Source organism: Bufo gargarizans, chromosome 10, assembly GCF_014858855.1.
Source record: "Bufo gargarizans isolate SCDJY-AF-19 chromosome 10, ASM1485885v1, whole genome shotgun sequence".
Classification (NCBI taxonomy): Eukaryota; Metazoa; Chordata; class Amphibia; order Anura; family Bufonidae; genus Bufo; species Bufo gargarizans.
Window position 1 is genome coordinate 116,939,748 of NC_058089.1, and position 13,474 is coordinate 116,953,221.

At 41.2% G+C, this 13,474-nt stretch overlaps 1 protein-coding gene across 1 annotated transcript in view; it reads left to right on the forward strand.

Moving 5' to 3' along the window:
* LOC122920108 overlaps positions 1-12,063 on the forward strand; it is a 28,885-nt gene extending 16,822 nt beyond the window's left edge. The window contains exons 4-6 of the mRNA XM_044269317.1: positions 4,606-4,866; positions 5,284-5,450; positions 11,173-12,063. Of these exons, the coding sequence (XP_044125252.1) occupies positions 4,606-4,866; positions 5,284-5,450; positions 11,173-12,063 (1,319 nt within the window). The remainder of the gene's footprint in view (positions 1-4,605; positions 4,867-5,283; positions 5,451-11,172) is intronic.
* The last annotated feature ends 1,411 nt before the right edge of the window (positions 12,064-13,474 follow it).

Sequence of the window (13,474 nt, forward strand, 5' to 3'; positions counted from 1 at the left end):
TACAATCAAGGGCGCCTCAAAATGGACCTAGGGTAAATGAATGGGGGGGATAGAGGCAAAGGGTTCTGTCCCAAACCTGAAGGAACAAGTTGGTTGGCCTCCAACAAGTGGCTGCGTCAGAGCATGCTGGGAGTTGTAGTTTCACAACAGCTGGGCATGCACAGGAAGGGAACCAGTCCTACAGAGCCATGTCTCCTCAATACCCTCACCCTACACAGAGTAGCTATCCAGGTCAGCACTTTACACCATGCTTTATATGCCCACTATCCACAACCTCAATGCCAATTCAGCTTTTGGAAAACATAATTTCTAAACGTTGCAGTTTAAATGTAAACAAACGAGTAACTATGTAAATATTTTACTAATTTTGCACACAATTCGAGCTCCCACAATGCACTTTGATCTGGTAAGCTTTGGGTGTGAAGGGAGAAGAATACATTTTGCGTGATCGTTCTTCTTTAAGGGGACGCGCAGTTGGACGGAGATGCTGGAGAGGCTATTGCTAAGTGTCTCAGTTTGTATAAGGGTTGTCAGTGAATTCCCAGGGGGATTATCAGGGGGGGATTTTATCCCCATCATTGAATTTATGAAAAGCCAATGCTCATGAATGCATGAAATTCTCAGGCTGAATCCTCCCGATCTCTCTGCAACATGTCTGATCCCACCGGAACCGCTGCTTTAATATTTTATGTAAACAATCACTGGAGACTGGAAGGAAAATGAAGAATCTGATGAGACTCCGAGTTCCCTTTACTCGGAGCAAAGCAGATTGAGCCACCGAAAAATGTGCAGAGAATCTTAAGAGGAGCAAAACGGGAAACAGTCAAGTTTTTAGATCAGAGCTCATTATAATGCCCCTTTGCTGTGCTAATGGGTGCAACTGCAATTATTGCCCCCCAAGGGCACCCTAAACACCGTAGTCTAAAAAGTGCCGCACCAGTCCACAGGTTGTATGCGGGATTGCAGCATCATTGAATTCACTGCAATACCACAGTTGGACAGTTGTGGCGCTGTTTTTGGAAGAAGACCATTTCTAATCTGGGAACTCCTTTTAGGTTCCCATTGACACAGGGTAGTGGATAATTGAATGCTGGGGGTGGACTATTGGGACCCCCAGTAATCACCAAAATAGAGCCCTGGAGGGAGGTGTGAACTCTGTTCCATTCACTTCTATGGGAGAACGCTGAGCAATGCAGTTGGCGATGGGCACACATGAGCACCATCAGTTTCTCCTGGTGTGGAGGCCTCAACGTGACCAATAATAACATGGCCACCCTTTGAGTTGAATGGGCACCATGCAATACCACATGTCCCCTTATTAGGAGGGTTCCGTCAGTCAAATCTGCTGCATGGTGGGAGCAGTACAGTAGGCAATATGGGGAGGGGGGTAAGAGATTAGAAAAAATATCTTCTCCATAGACAGTGTCTGGTATTGCAGCTACATGAATAAAGCCGAGCTGCAATACCACACATAGCCTATAAGCAAGGGTGGCGCTGTGTCTCCATTTTAATGACACATTCCCTTTAGTGTAAGTAGTAGACCCTCTCAGAGCCTGATTACAGGGTTTCTATGATTTTAATATGCAAAATAAATCCTGAGTATAAGGTGCAGCGATCGTCGTGTGGAGTGCATTTCATTTATTGTGTGATACATTGTGTTTTCCTCCTTGTGCTATTGTTGTTCTGCTATTCTTCCCGATGTATAATCGCTGAGCATTGTGAGGGAACACGTCTCCAGTACAAAGCACGTTCGTCAGACATTTTGAGAATTTGCATTTAAGAGCTAAATATATGTAAAACTGTAGGTGGGAGGCAGCGGTCTAAAACCTATGCCAAGCAATAAGGCATCAAAGTGACTCCATCTGAGCCTCTATTGACTCCTATGGCTGGAGGATGGGAAAACTACCATTCTCTTACTTCTTTTTGCCACAGGTTAGACAATATGGGGTTTTACCAAGAAACCATCAACAAGTAGGTTAGCTGATGATGATGATGATGGGCCTTACCACAATCTTAGTACAATAAAATGCACACAGTGATGTCACAGTACAGGGATAATAAACACAGTGATGTCACAGCAAAGAGATAATAAACACAGTGATGTCACAGTACAGAGATAATAAACACAGTGATGTCCCAGTACAGAGATAATAAACACAGTGATGTCACAGTACAGAGATAATAAACACTGTGATGTCACAGTACAGAGATAATAAACACTGTGATGTCACAGTACAGAGATAATAAACACAGTGATGTCACAGTACAGGAATAATAAACACAGTGATGTCACAGTACAGGGATAATAAACGCAGTGATGTCACAGTACAGGATAATAAACACAGTGATGTCACAGTACAGGGATAATAAACACAGCGATGTCACAGTACAGGGATAATAAACACAGCGATGTCACAGTACAGGGATAATAAACACAGTGATGTCACAGTACAGAGATAATAAACACAGTGATGTCACAGTACAGGGATAATAAACACAGTGATGTCACAGTACAGAGATAATAAACACAGTGATGTCACAGTACAGGGATAATAAACGCAGTGATGTCACAGTACAGGGATAATAAACGCAGTGATGTCACAGTACAGGATAATAAACACAGCGATGTCACAGTACAGGGATAATAAACACAGTGATGTCACAGTACAGGGATAATAAACACAGTGATGTCACAGTACAGAGATAATAAACACAGTGATGTCACAGTACAGAGATAATAAACACAGTGATGTCACAGTACAGAGATAATAAACACAGTGATGTCACAGTACAGGGATAATACACACAGCAATGTCACAGTACAGAGATAATAAACACAGTGATGTCACAGTACAGGGATAATAAACACAGTGATGTCACAGTACAGAGGTAATAAACACAGTGATGTCACAGTACAGGGGTAATAAACACAGTGATGTCACAGTACAGGAATAATATACACAGTGATGTCACAGTACAGAGATAATAAACACAGTGATGTCACAGTACAGGAATAATAAACACAGTGATGTCACAGTACAGAGATAATAAACACAGTGATGTCACAGCACAGAGATAATAAACACAGTGATGTCACAGTACAGGGATAATAAACACAGTGATGTCACAGTACAGAGATAATAAACACAGTGATGTCACAGTACAGGGATAATAAACACAGTGATGTCACAGTACAGGGATAATAAACACAGTGATGTCACAGTACAGGGATAATAAACACAGTGATGTCACAGTACAGGGATAATAAACACAGTGATGTCACAGTACAGGGATACTAAACACAGTGATGTCACAGTACAGAGATAATAAACACAGTGATGTCACAGTACAGGAATAATAAACACAGTGATGTCACAGTACAGGGATAATAAACACAGTGATGTCACAGTACAGGGATACTAAACACAGTGATGTCACAGTACAGGGATAATAAACACAGTGATGTCACAGTACAGGGATACTAAACACAGTGATGTCACAGTACAGGGATAATAAACACAGTGATGTCACAGTACAGAGATAATAAACACAGTGATGTCACAGTACAGGGATACTAAACACAGTGATGTCACAGTACAGGATACTCGGTAGCTGTATCTGTGCTATTTTACTTACACAGGACAAGATGCAGGGCTCGGCACAGCCGTCCTATGAGCGGCCACTGTGTGTACACAAAGAATATGGGGTGTATGACTTGCAGGAACTTGGAGCTCCTTTCACTATGATGATTGGTGGGGGACCTGAGGTTCAGACCCGTATGATCAGTATTGATGGCCTACAGCAGGGATCAGCAATCTCTGGTGCTCCAACTGTTCCTCTGCAGCCATAGAAAAGAATGGGGTCACAGTGCAACCTACAGGTTACCCCAACCGTGGCTCCAGAATCCCAAAAATCCAAGCCTTCTGGTTATTTTATTTTCATATCTGTAATATGACTGAGTGGGTGCAAGGTTGGTTCCCTGTACCCCAATTTCCCACCGCCACCACTTCTCCATAGTATAATGATGTGCTAACAAATGGAAGGCCGCCATAGCATGCTGAGAGTTATACCCTCTTGCCCTTTAGAGCATACTATGCCCGTATGGTTTATATCCAGCTCTTTCCTGCCTGGTTAGTATGATTTACTACAGGACTGTCCTCTGCAAAGCTGATTAATGCAAAAACCACTCCACCTACTGACATGTGAACGAGTGCTAAGTGCAGCCATTATGGATGGTAACATCTACCCAAGACACTTAGACGTCAGTTAGTCCTATTGGCTGTGCCCTCCTCATGCCCTCCAACAGATATTCTCTTGCACACTGGTCACATTTGCCTGTCCTATCACTTTCTTCCTCTAGGTGGCGCTATAGGGCTGTCCTTGGCTGCTCAGCATTCACATTGACTCTGCTCCTGTTCAATGGGTCTTGTGTGCATTGTATTTGCAGGCAGCAGAAGGTCTGGAGTTTGGATTTTCAGTGCACAGACGAAGCAAACTCCATATGCCACCCATCTGGATAGCAGGCTCTGCTCTTGAATGATGTGACTCTTTGCATTGGGTTTTATGGGGTGTTTTTTTAACCTTTTTTCCCCTGACTCCCTGCAGCAGCTATGTCAGGAGTAAACAGCTCAACAGTGGACAACCAGCTTGGGAATAAATGCTTGGCCAACGGTGAGGAGCAATTTCAGCACTATGGACAGTTCACTCCCAGTGTCTCCATATTGCTGGCAGTTCTCATGATCCTCATGGTTCTAGCAACCCTCCTGGGCAATGCTCTGGTCATTTTGGCTTTTGTGGTGGATAAAGGGTTAAGGACTCAAGGAAATTTCTTCTTCCTCAACCTGGCCATTGCTGATTTCTTAGTGGGTGAGTATTGGATGGACCATCATGGCATCAACCTGTTGCAAAAACTACACCACCCGTCATGCTGGACTTTCTGGGAGTTGTAGTTTCACAACACAAGTTGGATATGATTAAAAAAAGGTTAATGGGCAATAGTACTCAGTCTGCCAGGGCTTGATGGGGTGAGCGGTCTGGGGTCCCAAGGGGTCTGTCTACCTCATTCTCCTATGCCCCTACACAGATGTTCACCCTTCTTGTATGCATAACTACCACCCCCAGCAAGATGAAGGAATGCTGGGAGTTGTTGTTTTGTTTAGAATTTTCAGCACTGCCATGTAACTCTTATATAAGTATATTCTCAGTGCCTTTCTATGGTCACTGACAGCAGACTGACACCAATTGTGATTTTCATGACCTTGTCCTTACTTGTCTGATCCTCAGGTGGGTTCTGCATCCCTCTCTATATCCCCTATGTCCTGACGGGGCAGTGGACATTTGGGAAAGGACTGTGCAAGTTGTGGCTGGTCATGGACTATCTGCTCTGCACTGCCTCCGTCTTCAACATTGTCCTCATCAGCTACGACAGATTCATCTCAGTCACCAAGGCGGTAAATAAAGCTCTTGTCTTTATTCTATTCCAGCCGTGTAGAAGTCTCCCTGTTGATAGGACAAGCTGAGAGTTACTTGACGTCCCAGCAGGCCACCCATGCACATAGTAAAGGCTTGCTATACAGCTCAGGCTGGACTCAGATGGTTAGGTTCTAAAGCTTTAGGTTGCAGAGGCATAAATCTGAGCCTGACTGTAGGTTTCGACCCATTTAGGGTTATTTCTCACACTCCATAAAGATGGGCTAGCTTTAAGTAAGTGTCTGTTTTTAGGGTTAGATTCTAGGCAGATTAATTTCTTATTATATCTCTAGCTACATTGTTTCCTGATACAGAGCTCTAAATCCCCCGCATGGACATAGACTCAAATGATAAAATTCTGTCTGCCTGCAGCCACCACTAGGGGGAGCTCAGGAGAGTATACTGTTTTATAGTTGATTTAAATGTGTGTGGTAAGTTCCCCCTAGTGGGAGTAGGAGTCCCTTGAAAACCCATTCAACTTAGTGTCAGATGGAGCAGAATATAAACCCTATAAGATTTGTCATACCCCCCACTCCTCTGAGACGCCACCATTAGCCAGATATGCTTCAGTGAGCTTGATTTCCCATCAATACTGATAGACATTTCACCGCTCTAATAGTTTTCCATCCTTCGTCTAAGAACTCGACAGGAGCTACAAATACACGTCATTGATATTTTCAGCAGAATGTTTTGTACTTGCAGATTAGAGAATGCAAAGGTGGATCTGACAGCTACACGCTCTCCATATCAAAGTCTGCAGGGACCCATCAGTGCTGAATGATAGGAGTGATAGTATCAGATCATTGCATTTACAGATTTCCCTTAAAGGGGTAGTCCAGGATTTTGATATTGATGGCCTGTCCTCAGGCTAGATCATTAATATCTGACACCTCGCATCCCCACCGACCCTTTTCTAATCTCATTTAATTTGTCAAGGATATAGGAGTTGGCCAACCTCTTTATCCCCAGCTATTCACTATCTATGTGGCAAGCAGCACCCCTCTATATTCTGTAGGATTAGTTCTAGGACACCGTCAGTGATCAGCCATAGACCACCAATATGGTACATTATCAGTAATACCATGATGAACCTGGGTTAATAAATCATTATTATACATCACCTTCCATTGAGGAGAACATTGTAACATTTTATAGTAAACAAAATGTTGCATGTTGACATTCTACATTGTAAACCTGATCCTATGAGCGTGCAACCTACATGGGGCTGGATAGAAGGGTGAAGCAGTGATCTCCCACCTGCGGCTTTCCAGCCGTTGCATAACTACAACTCCCAACCAAAAGCTGTTGGGGTTTGCTAGGAGTTTGCAACACCTGGAAAGCGACAGGTTGGAGATCATTAAAGGGGTTGTCTCACTTCAGTAAGTGGCATTTACCATGCACAGGAAGTTAATAGGAGCCACTTACTAATGTATTGTGATTGTCCATATTGCTTCCTTCGCTGGCTTGGTTCATTTTTCCATCACATTATCCACTGCTCGTATCCATGGTTGTGACTAGCCTGCAATCCAGCAGCGGTGCCCGTGCTTGCACGCTATAGGAAAAAGCACCAGCTTCTCTAGTGGCTGGGATCGTGGGAGCTCACATTGGGTTAGTGCTTTTTTCTTGATGGTAAAACCACATCACTTTTACTTAACTAGGGTTTAAAGGGGCTTTCCAACTTTTTTATATGATGACCTATCCTCTGTATAGGTGATCAGTATGCGATCGGTAGTAGTCCGACACTAGACACCCCCAGAGGATAGGTCATCAGTATAAAAAATGTAGGAACCCCTTTAAAACCCATTCAACTTGGAGTCAGACTGGTCCACTGTGTGGAGCAGAATATAAACCCTATAAGATTTGTCATACCCCCCACTCCTCTGAGACTCCACCATTAGTCAGATATGCTTCAGTGAGCTCGATTTCCCATCAATACTGATAGACATTTCACCGCTCTACTGGTTTTCAATCCTTCGTCTAAGAACTCGACAAGAGCTACAAATACACGTCATTGATATTTTCAGCAGAATGTTTTGTACTCGCAGATTAGAGAATGCAAAGGTGGATCTGACAGCTACACGCTCTCCATATCAAAGTCTGCAGGGACCCATCAGTGCTGAATGATAGGAGTGATAGTATCAGATCATTGCATTTACAGATTTCCCTTAAAGGGGTAGTCCAGGATTTTGATATTGATGGCCTGTCCTCAGGCTAGATCTTTAATATCAGACTTCACCTCCAGCTGGAAGTAGGTACAGGAGCTACACAGCGCCATCTACTCTGTAGTGGACCAAGCTGGTAACTGCAGCACTGCTCCCATTCACTTTACTGTGACTACACTATAGATGGATGTGTCGTTTTGGCGCCTACTTCTGGCGGTGGAGCCAATCTGAAACTGCTGATCGGCAATAGTGCGAAGTGTCAGACTCCGCCGATCTATAATTTAGACTCCATGGTCCCAATGAGATCCTCAATCTACTCTGAACTATTTAAAGAATGGCATCTTATAATGTTGACGATGGTCCTTGGGCTGCTGGGTCTGGGTGACAGCGCTACCTCTGCAACCCTCAGAGCTACACCCCTGGGTCCACTCAATGTTAGTGCCTGCTATGACTACTAGGGGATAGACTCGAGCAATGCTCCCCCGTCCCCCATTTCCTCCATATGCACTTATGGGATATCTACAAAAAAGTTGTCTAAAAATGACCATCATTCGTATTGATGACAATACCCATTCATGTCCGTGCGCGTCGCAGGTCAGCAGAGAACTGAACTTATTTGTCTCATTACGGAGTAAAGGAGCAGAACATTTCTCCATTTAGCACAGTATTTATTAAAGCCTTTTAAGCGTTGTGTGAAGTGGTCCTCAGAGGTCACAACGAGCCGCGTCGTTGCAGACTGATTAGCGCACTTTTAGCTCTTTTCATGGAAACAATACCTGTTGCACTTCTCTTTACAAATATATCCAAACCTGTAATTACATTAACTGGCTCAGTAGAGACGCGGCCAATGAGCAATTTGTGCTCCGCGAATACCAGGAACATGTAAACCAGCTCGTTACAACCAGTTACATTAAGAACGAAATAGATCCAGAGAAACAAACAGTATTATTAAATGTGTTTTACCACAGCACGCAGCGTCTACGGGGGATTATGTTTAAAGTAAATTAGAGCGGAAGAACAAACGCTACAAAAAGACTGGCAACACAAGTGTGCATTTATAATAGTAATGCTGACACAGCGGGAAATTAGCAGAATAACGATGGTACATGAGAAGCTCTGCAAAATCACAAATGTCAGAGATCAGAGACACATAATATCAATGAGATTATTATGTGGGCATCTAGGTTATACAAGGACATTGATTTATGAAGGGTTGTCGTGGAGATTAAGAACATTTTCATTTGGGCCAACTACAATAACCTGCTGCCAATTTTATACAATAATATAACCAATATAATACTGCACCTATGTACAAGAATATAACTACTATAATACTGCTCCTATGTACAAGAATATAACTACCATAATACTGCTCCTATGTACTAGAATATAACTACTATAATACTGCTCCTATGTACAAGAATATAACTACTATAATACTGCTCCTATGTACAAGAATATAACTACCATAATACTGCTCCTATGTACTAGAATATAACTACTATAATACTGCCTCCTATGTACAGGAATATAACTACTATAATACTGCACCTATATACTAGAATATAACTACTATAATACTGCTCCCTATGTACAAGAATATAACTACTATAATACTGCTCCTATGTACTAGAATATAACTACCATAATACTGCACCTATGTACTAGAATATAACTACCATAATACTGCTCCTATGTACAAGAATATAACTACTATAATACTGCTCCTATGCACAAGAATATAACTACTATAATACTGCTCCTATGTACAAGAATATAACTACTATAATACTGCCTCCTATGTACAAGAATATAACTACTATAATACTGCCTCCTATGTACAAGAATATAAATACTATAATACTGTTCCTATGTACAAGAATATAACTGCTATAATACTGCTCCTATGTACAAGAATATAACTACTATAATATTGCTCCTATGTACAAGAATATAAATACTATAATACTGCTCCTGTGTACAAGTATATAGCTACTATAATACTGCCTCCTATGTACAAGAATATAACTACTATAATACTGCTCCTATGTAAAAGAATACAAAATACTATAATACTGCTCCTATGTACAAGAATATAACTACTATAATACTGTTCCTATGTACATGAATATAACTACCATAATACTGCTCCTATGTACAAGAATATAACTACTATAATACTGCTCCTATGTACTAGAATATAACTACTATCAATACTGCTCCTATGTACAAGAATATAAATACTATAATACTGTTCCTATGTACAAGAATATAACTGCTATAATACTGCTCCTATGTACAAGAATATAACTACTATAATACTGCCTCCTATGTACATGAATATAACTACCATAATACTGCTCCTATGTAAAAGAATATAACTACTATAATACTGCTCCTATGTACAAGAATATAACTACTATAATACTGCCTCCTATGTACAAGAATATAACTACTATAATACTGCTCCTATGTACAAGAATTTAACTACCATTATACTGCCTCCTATGTACATGAATATAACTACCATAATACTGCTCCTATGTAAAAGAATATAACTCCTATAATACTGCCTTCTATATACAAGAATATAATTACTATAAGGCCTCATACACACGGCCGTTGTGCTGCCAGCAATTTGCAGTCCCCAATGCGTGGGCAACATCAATGCGGCGACCAGGACAGATCAAAAGCCATTCAACTAAAATGGGTCCGTGATCCGTCCACACCAAAAAATAAAACATGATGCGGGGAGCACACAGCCGGTGCCCGCATATGTTCAAAATATATCCATTATAATACTGCCTCCTATGTACAGGAATATAACTACTTTAATACTACTCCTATGTACAGGAATATAACTACTATAATACTTCTCCTATGTACAAGAATATAACTACTATAATACTGCCTCCCATGTACAAGAATATAACTACTATAATACTGCTCCTATGTACAAGAATATAACTACTATAATACTGCCTCCTATGTACAGGAATATAACTACTATAATACTGCTCCTATGTACAAGCATATAACTACTATAATACTGCCTCCTATGTACAAGAATATAACTACTATAACACTGCCTCCTATGTATAAGAATATAACTACTATAATACTGCTCCTATGTACAAGAATATAACTACTATAATACTGCTCCTATGTACAAGAATATAACTACTATAACACCGCCTCCTATGTATAAGAATATACCTACTATAATACTGCTCCTATGTACAAGAGTATAACTACTATAATACTGCTCCTATGTACAAGAATATAACTACTATAACACCGCCTCCTATGTATAAGAATATAACTACTATAATACTGCCTCCCATGTATAAGAATATACCTACTATAATACTGCTCCTATGTACAAGAGTATAGCCATTACGATGCTGCCTCCTATGTATAATACTATAGCTACTATAATTCTACCTCTTTTGTACAAAATATATCTATACCCATCTGTCTATTGTTGTATCTTACCTCTAGAATGCTTTACATTAGTAATGTCTCTGTTTCCATACATTAGGTGTCCTACAGAGCCCAAAAAGGAATGACTAGAAATGCAGTTCTAAAAATGTTGACTGTCTGGGTGGCCGCCTTCCTTCTCTATGGTCCAGCTATCATCAGTTGGGAGTACATAGCAAGAGCCACCATCTTACCCGAAGGAGAATGTTACGTGGAATTTTACTATAACTGGTATTTCCTGATGATCGCCTCGACAGTAGAGTTTTTCACGCCATTTATCAGCGTCACCTATTTCAATCTGAGTATCTACATCAATATAAAGAAGAGGACCATGATGAGGAACGAAGAATTGGCCCAAGGCCAGGAACACTGTGAGATGAGTTTCCAGAGGAAGAAGAAAGAACACCTTATTTTTTTTGTCAAACCAGCTGAAAGGCCTCAAACTGATGCTAAGAAACAGACCACCTGTTTGATATCCTCTGAGACTTGTCCTGCAGGTCAGAGGTCCCAAAGACTCAAGAGCCACACATTGGACCTCAATATCAGCCAGGATCTTCCACCTTTACAAGTCGAAGTTCAGACCAAGAAGCATCAAGACTGTTTTTACAAAACGGTGGAAAATGCTTGTAGTAACGTCAGGACAGACATGGCTAGTAGCATCGCCAATAGGTTTAGACTTTCGAGAGACAAGAGAGTAGCCAAATCCTTGGCCATTATTGTATGTGTCTTTGGCCTTTGCTGGGCGCCCTACACACTGTTGATGATTATCAGGGCAGCTTGCCATGGACGTTGCGTTCAGCACTACCTCTATGAGATCTCCTTTTGGCTCCTCTGGTTAAATTCTGCCATCAACCCAGTACTTTACCCCCTCTGCCATATGAGTTTCAGGAAAGCCTTCATAAAGCTGCTTTGTCCTGGAAAAGTCAAAATACATCCTCATATTTTTATGTAGATTGGCCAGAGGCATATTGAAACTTCCTCAGACAACCTGATTTTAGGTTCCATAATTCAGACTTCGATCACTGGGATAGCCGAAGCCATCAGTGAAGTATTCCTTACCTGACAAGGGGACGTCACCAGGAATTAAACTCAAGAGAAGGACATATTTTAGGGGATGTTTTTGGACTCCAAGGATTTTTTGGTTGCAGAGTGGAATCATGGCCTTTTTCGTTTCACATTTGCCATAGAGGACATTACATATTAGCCAACATCTGAATAGCCAAAATCGGGACATTTAAGTCCCACGTTTGTAATCACCTGTGAACGCCCCCAAAAGAAAATTTTGGGTAGGGTACCTAATCCCTGCACCTTTTTCCATCCTGTTCCCAGGATTGTCGTGGGAAAATAGGGCTTGTTGTCATCTATGGACACACATGGCTGTTACAGAGGACATCTACTGTATGGATTAAAACATGGTGGGTGGAGATTATAGAAGAATATAGGGATGTCACCCATCCAATGTTGGTTGTGCTATGGTTGGCTGTCACATGGGCCTCGTTTATCAATATAATTTAACTGTGTCTTTGGGGTCCAATGCAACCAATCAGAGCTCAACTTCCATTTCTTAAACTGCTTTTAAAAAATGAAAGCTAATTGGTTGCTCTGAACAATAAAGATATTCTGTTAGATTTAAAAATGAGGCAAGAACTAGTCAGGGCTTTGTGGGCCATTTCTGTCAGATGTAATCAAGGCTGTATACCTGGACAGAATGTTTAAGCCTTCACAGGTCCCCAACCCCAAAGTAATAATAGATGAGGGAATGAGATGGACATGAGCATAAACGATGCCTCAAACGTTCCTTTAAGGGCATTATATATTCAAGACTAATAAAAAAAAAAAGCACGTTTTCACAATCTGCCTGTGATTACTAATTGAACCCAACTGGATTGACTACTTGTTCTTGAGCATCATTGACTATGTGGAATTTATTGAAGTCACTGGGTAGAAGATCATCAATGTCAATTATGTTTTTTACTTTATGACCAAGTCTAAATCCAAGATATGATAGGTCTGAAAGGCCCAACACCGAGCTATCCTGTGGGCCAAGGTTCTGACACAGCGGTAAGAGCAGCCAACACAGGGTCCATGAGGTTCAGCAACCTCTGACATGGTTCTTACTGACGGCCTGCCCAAAGCAAATATTAACGTTGGACAGGTACATGGTCATTATAGAAGAAGAGTGGACCAAGATATCCCAGTCCTACACTGGACATGATATAGTAACTACTGGTAGAGTCATTGGGACTTTTGGCCCACTTCATCTAGAATTGTCAATAGAAAAATATGGTCATTTATAATGGTTCTACATGAATGAATATTAATATTATCTGTAGTAGAATATGTACAATAGAAAAAGATGCACA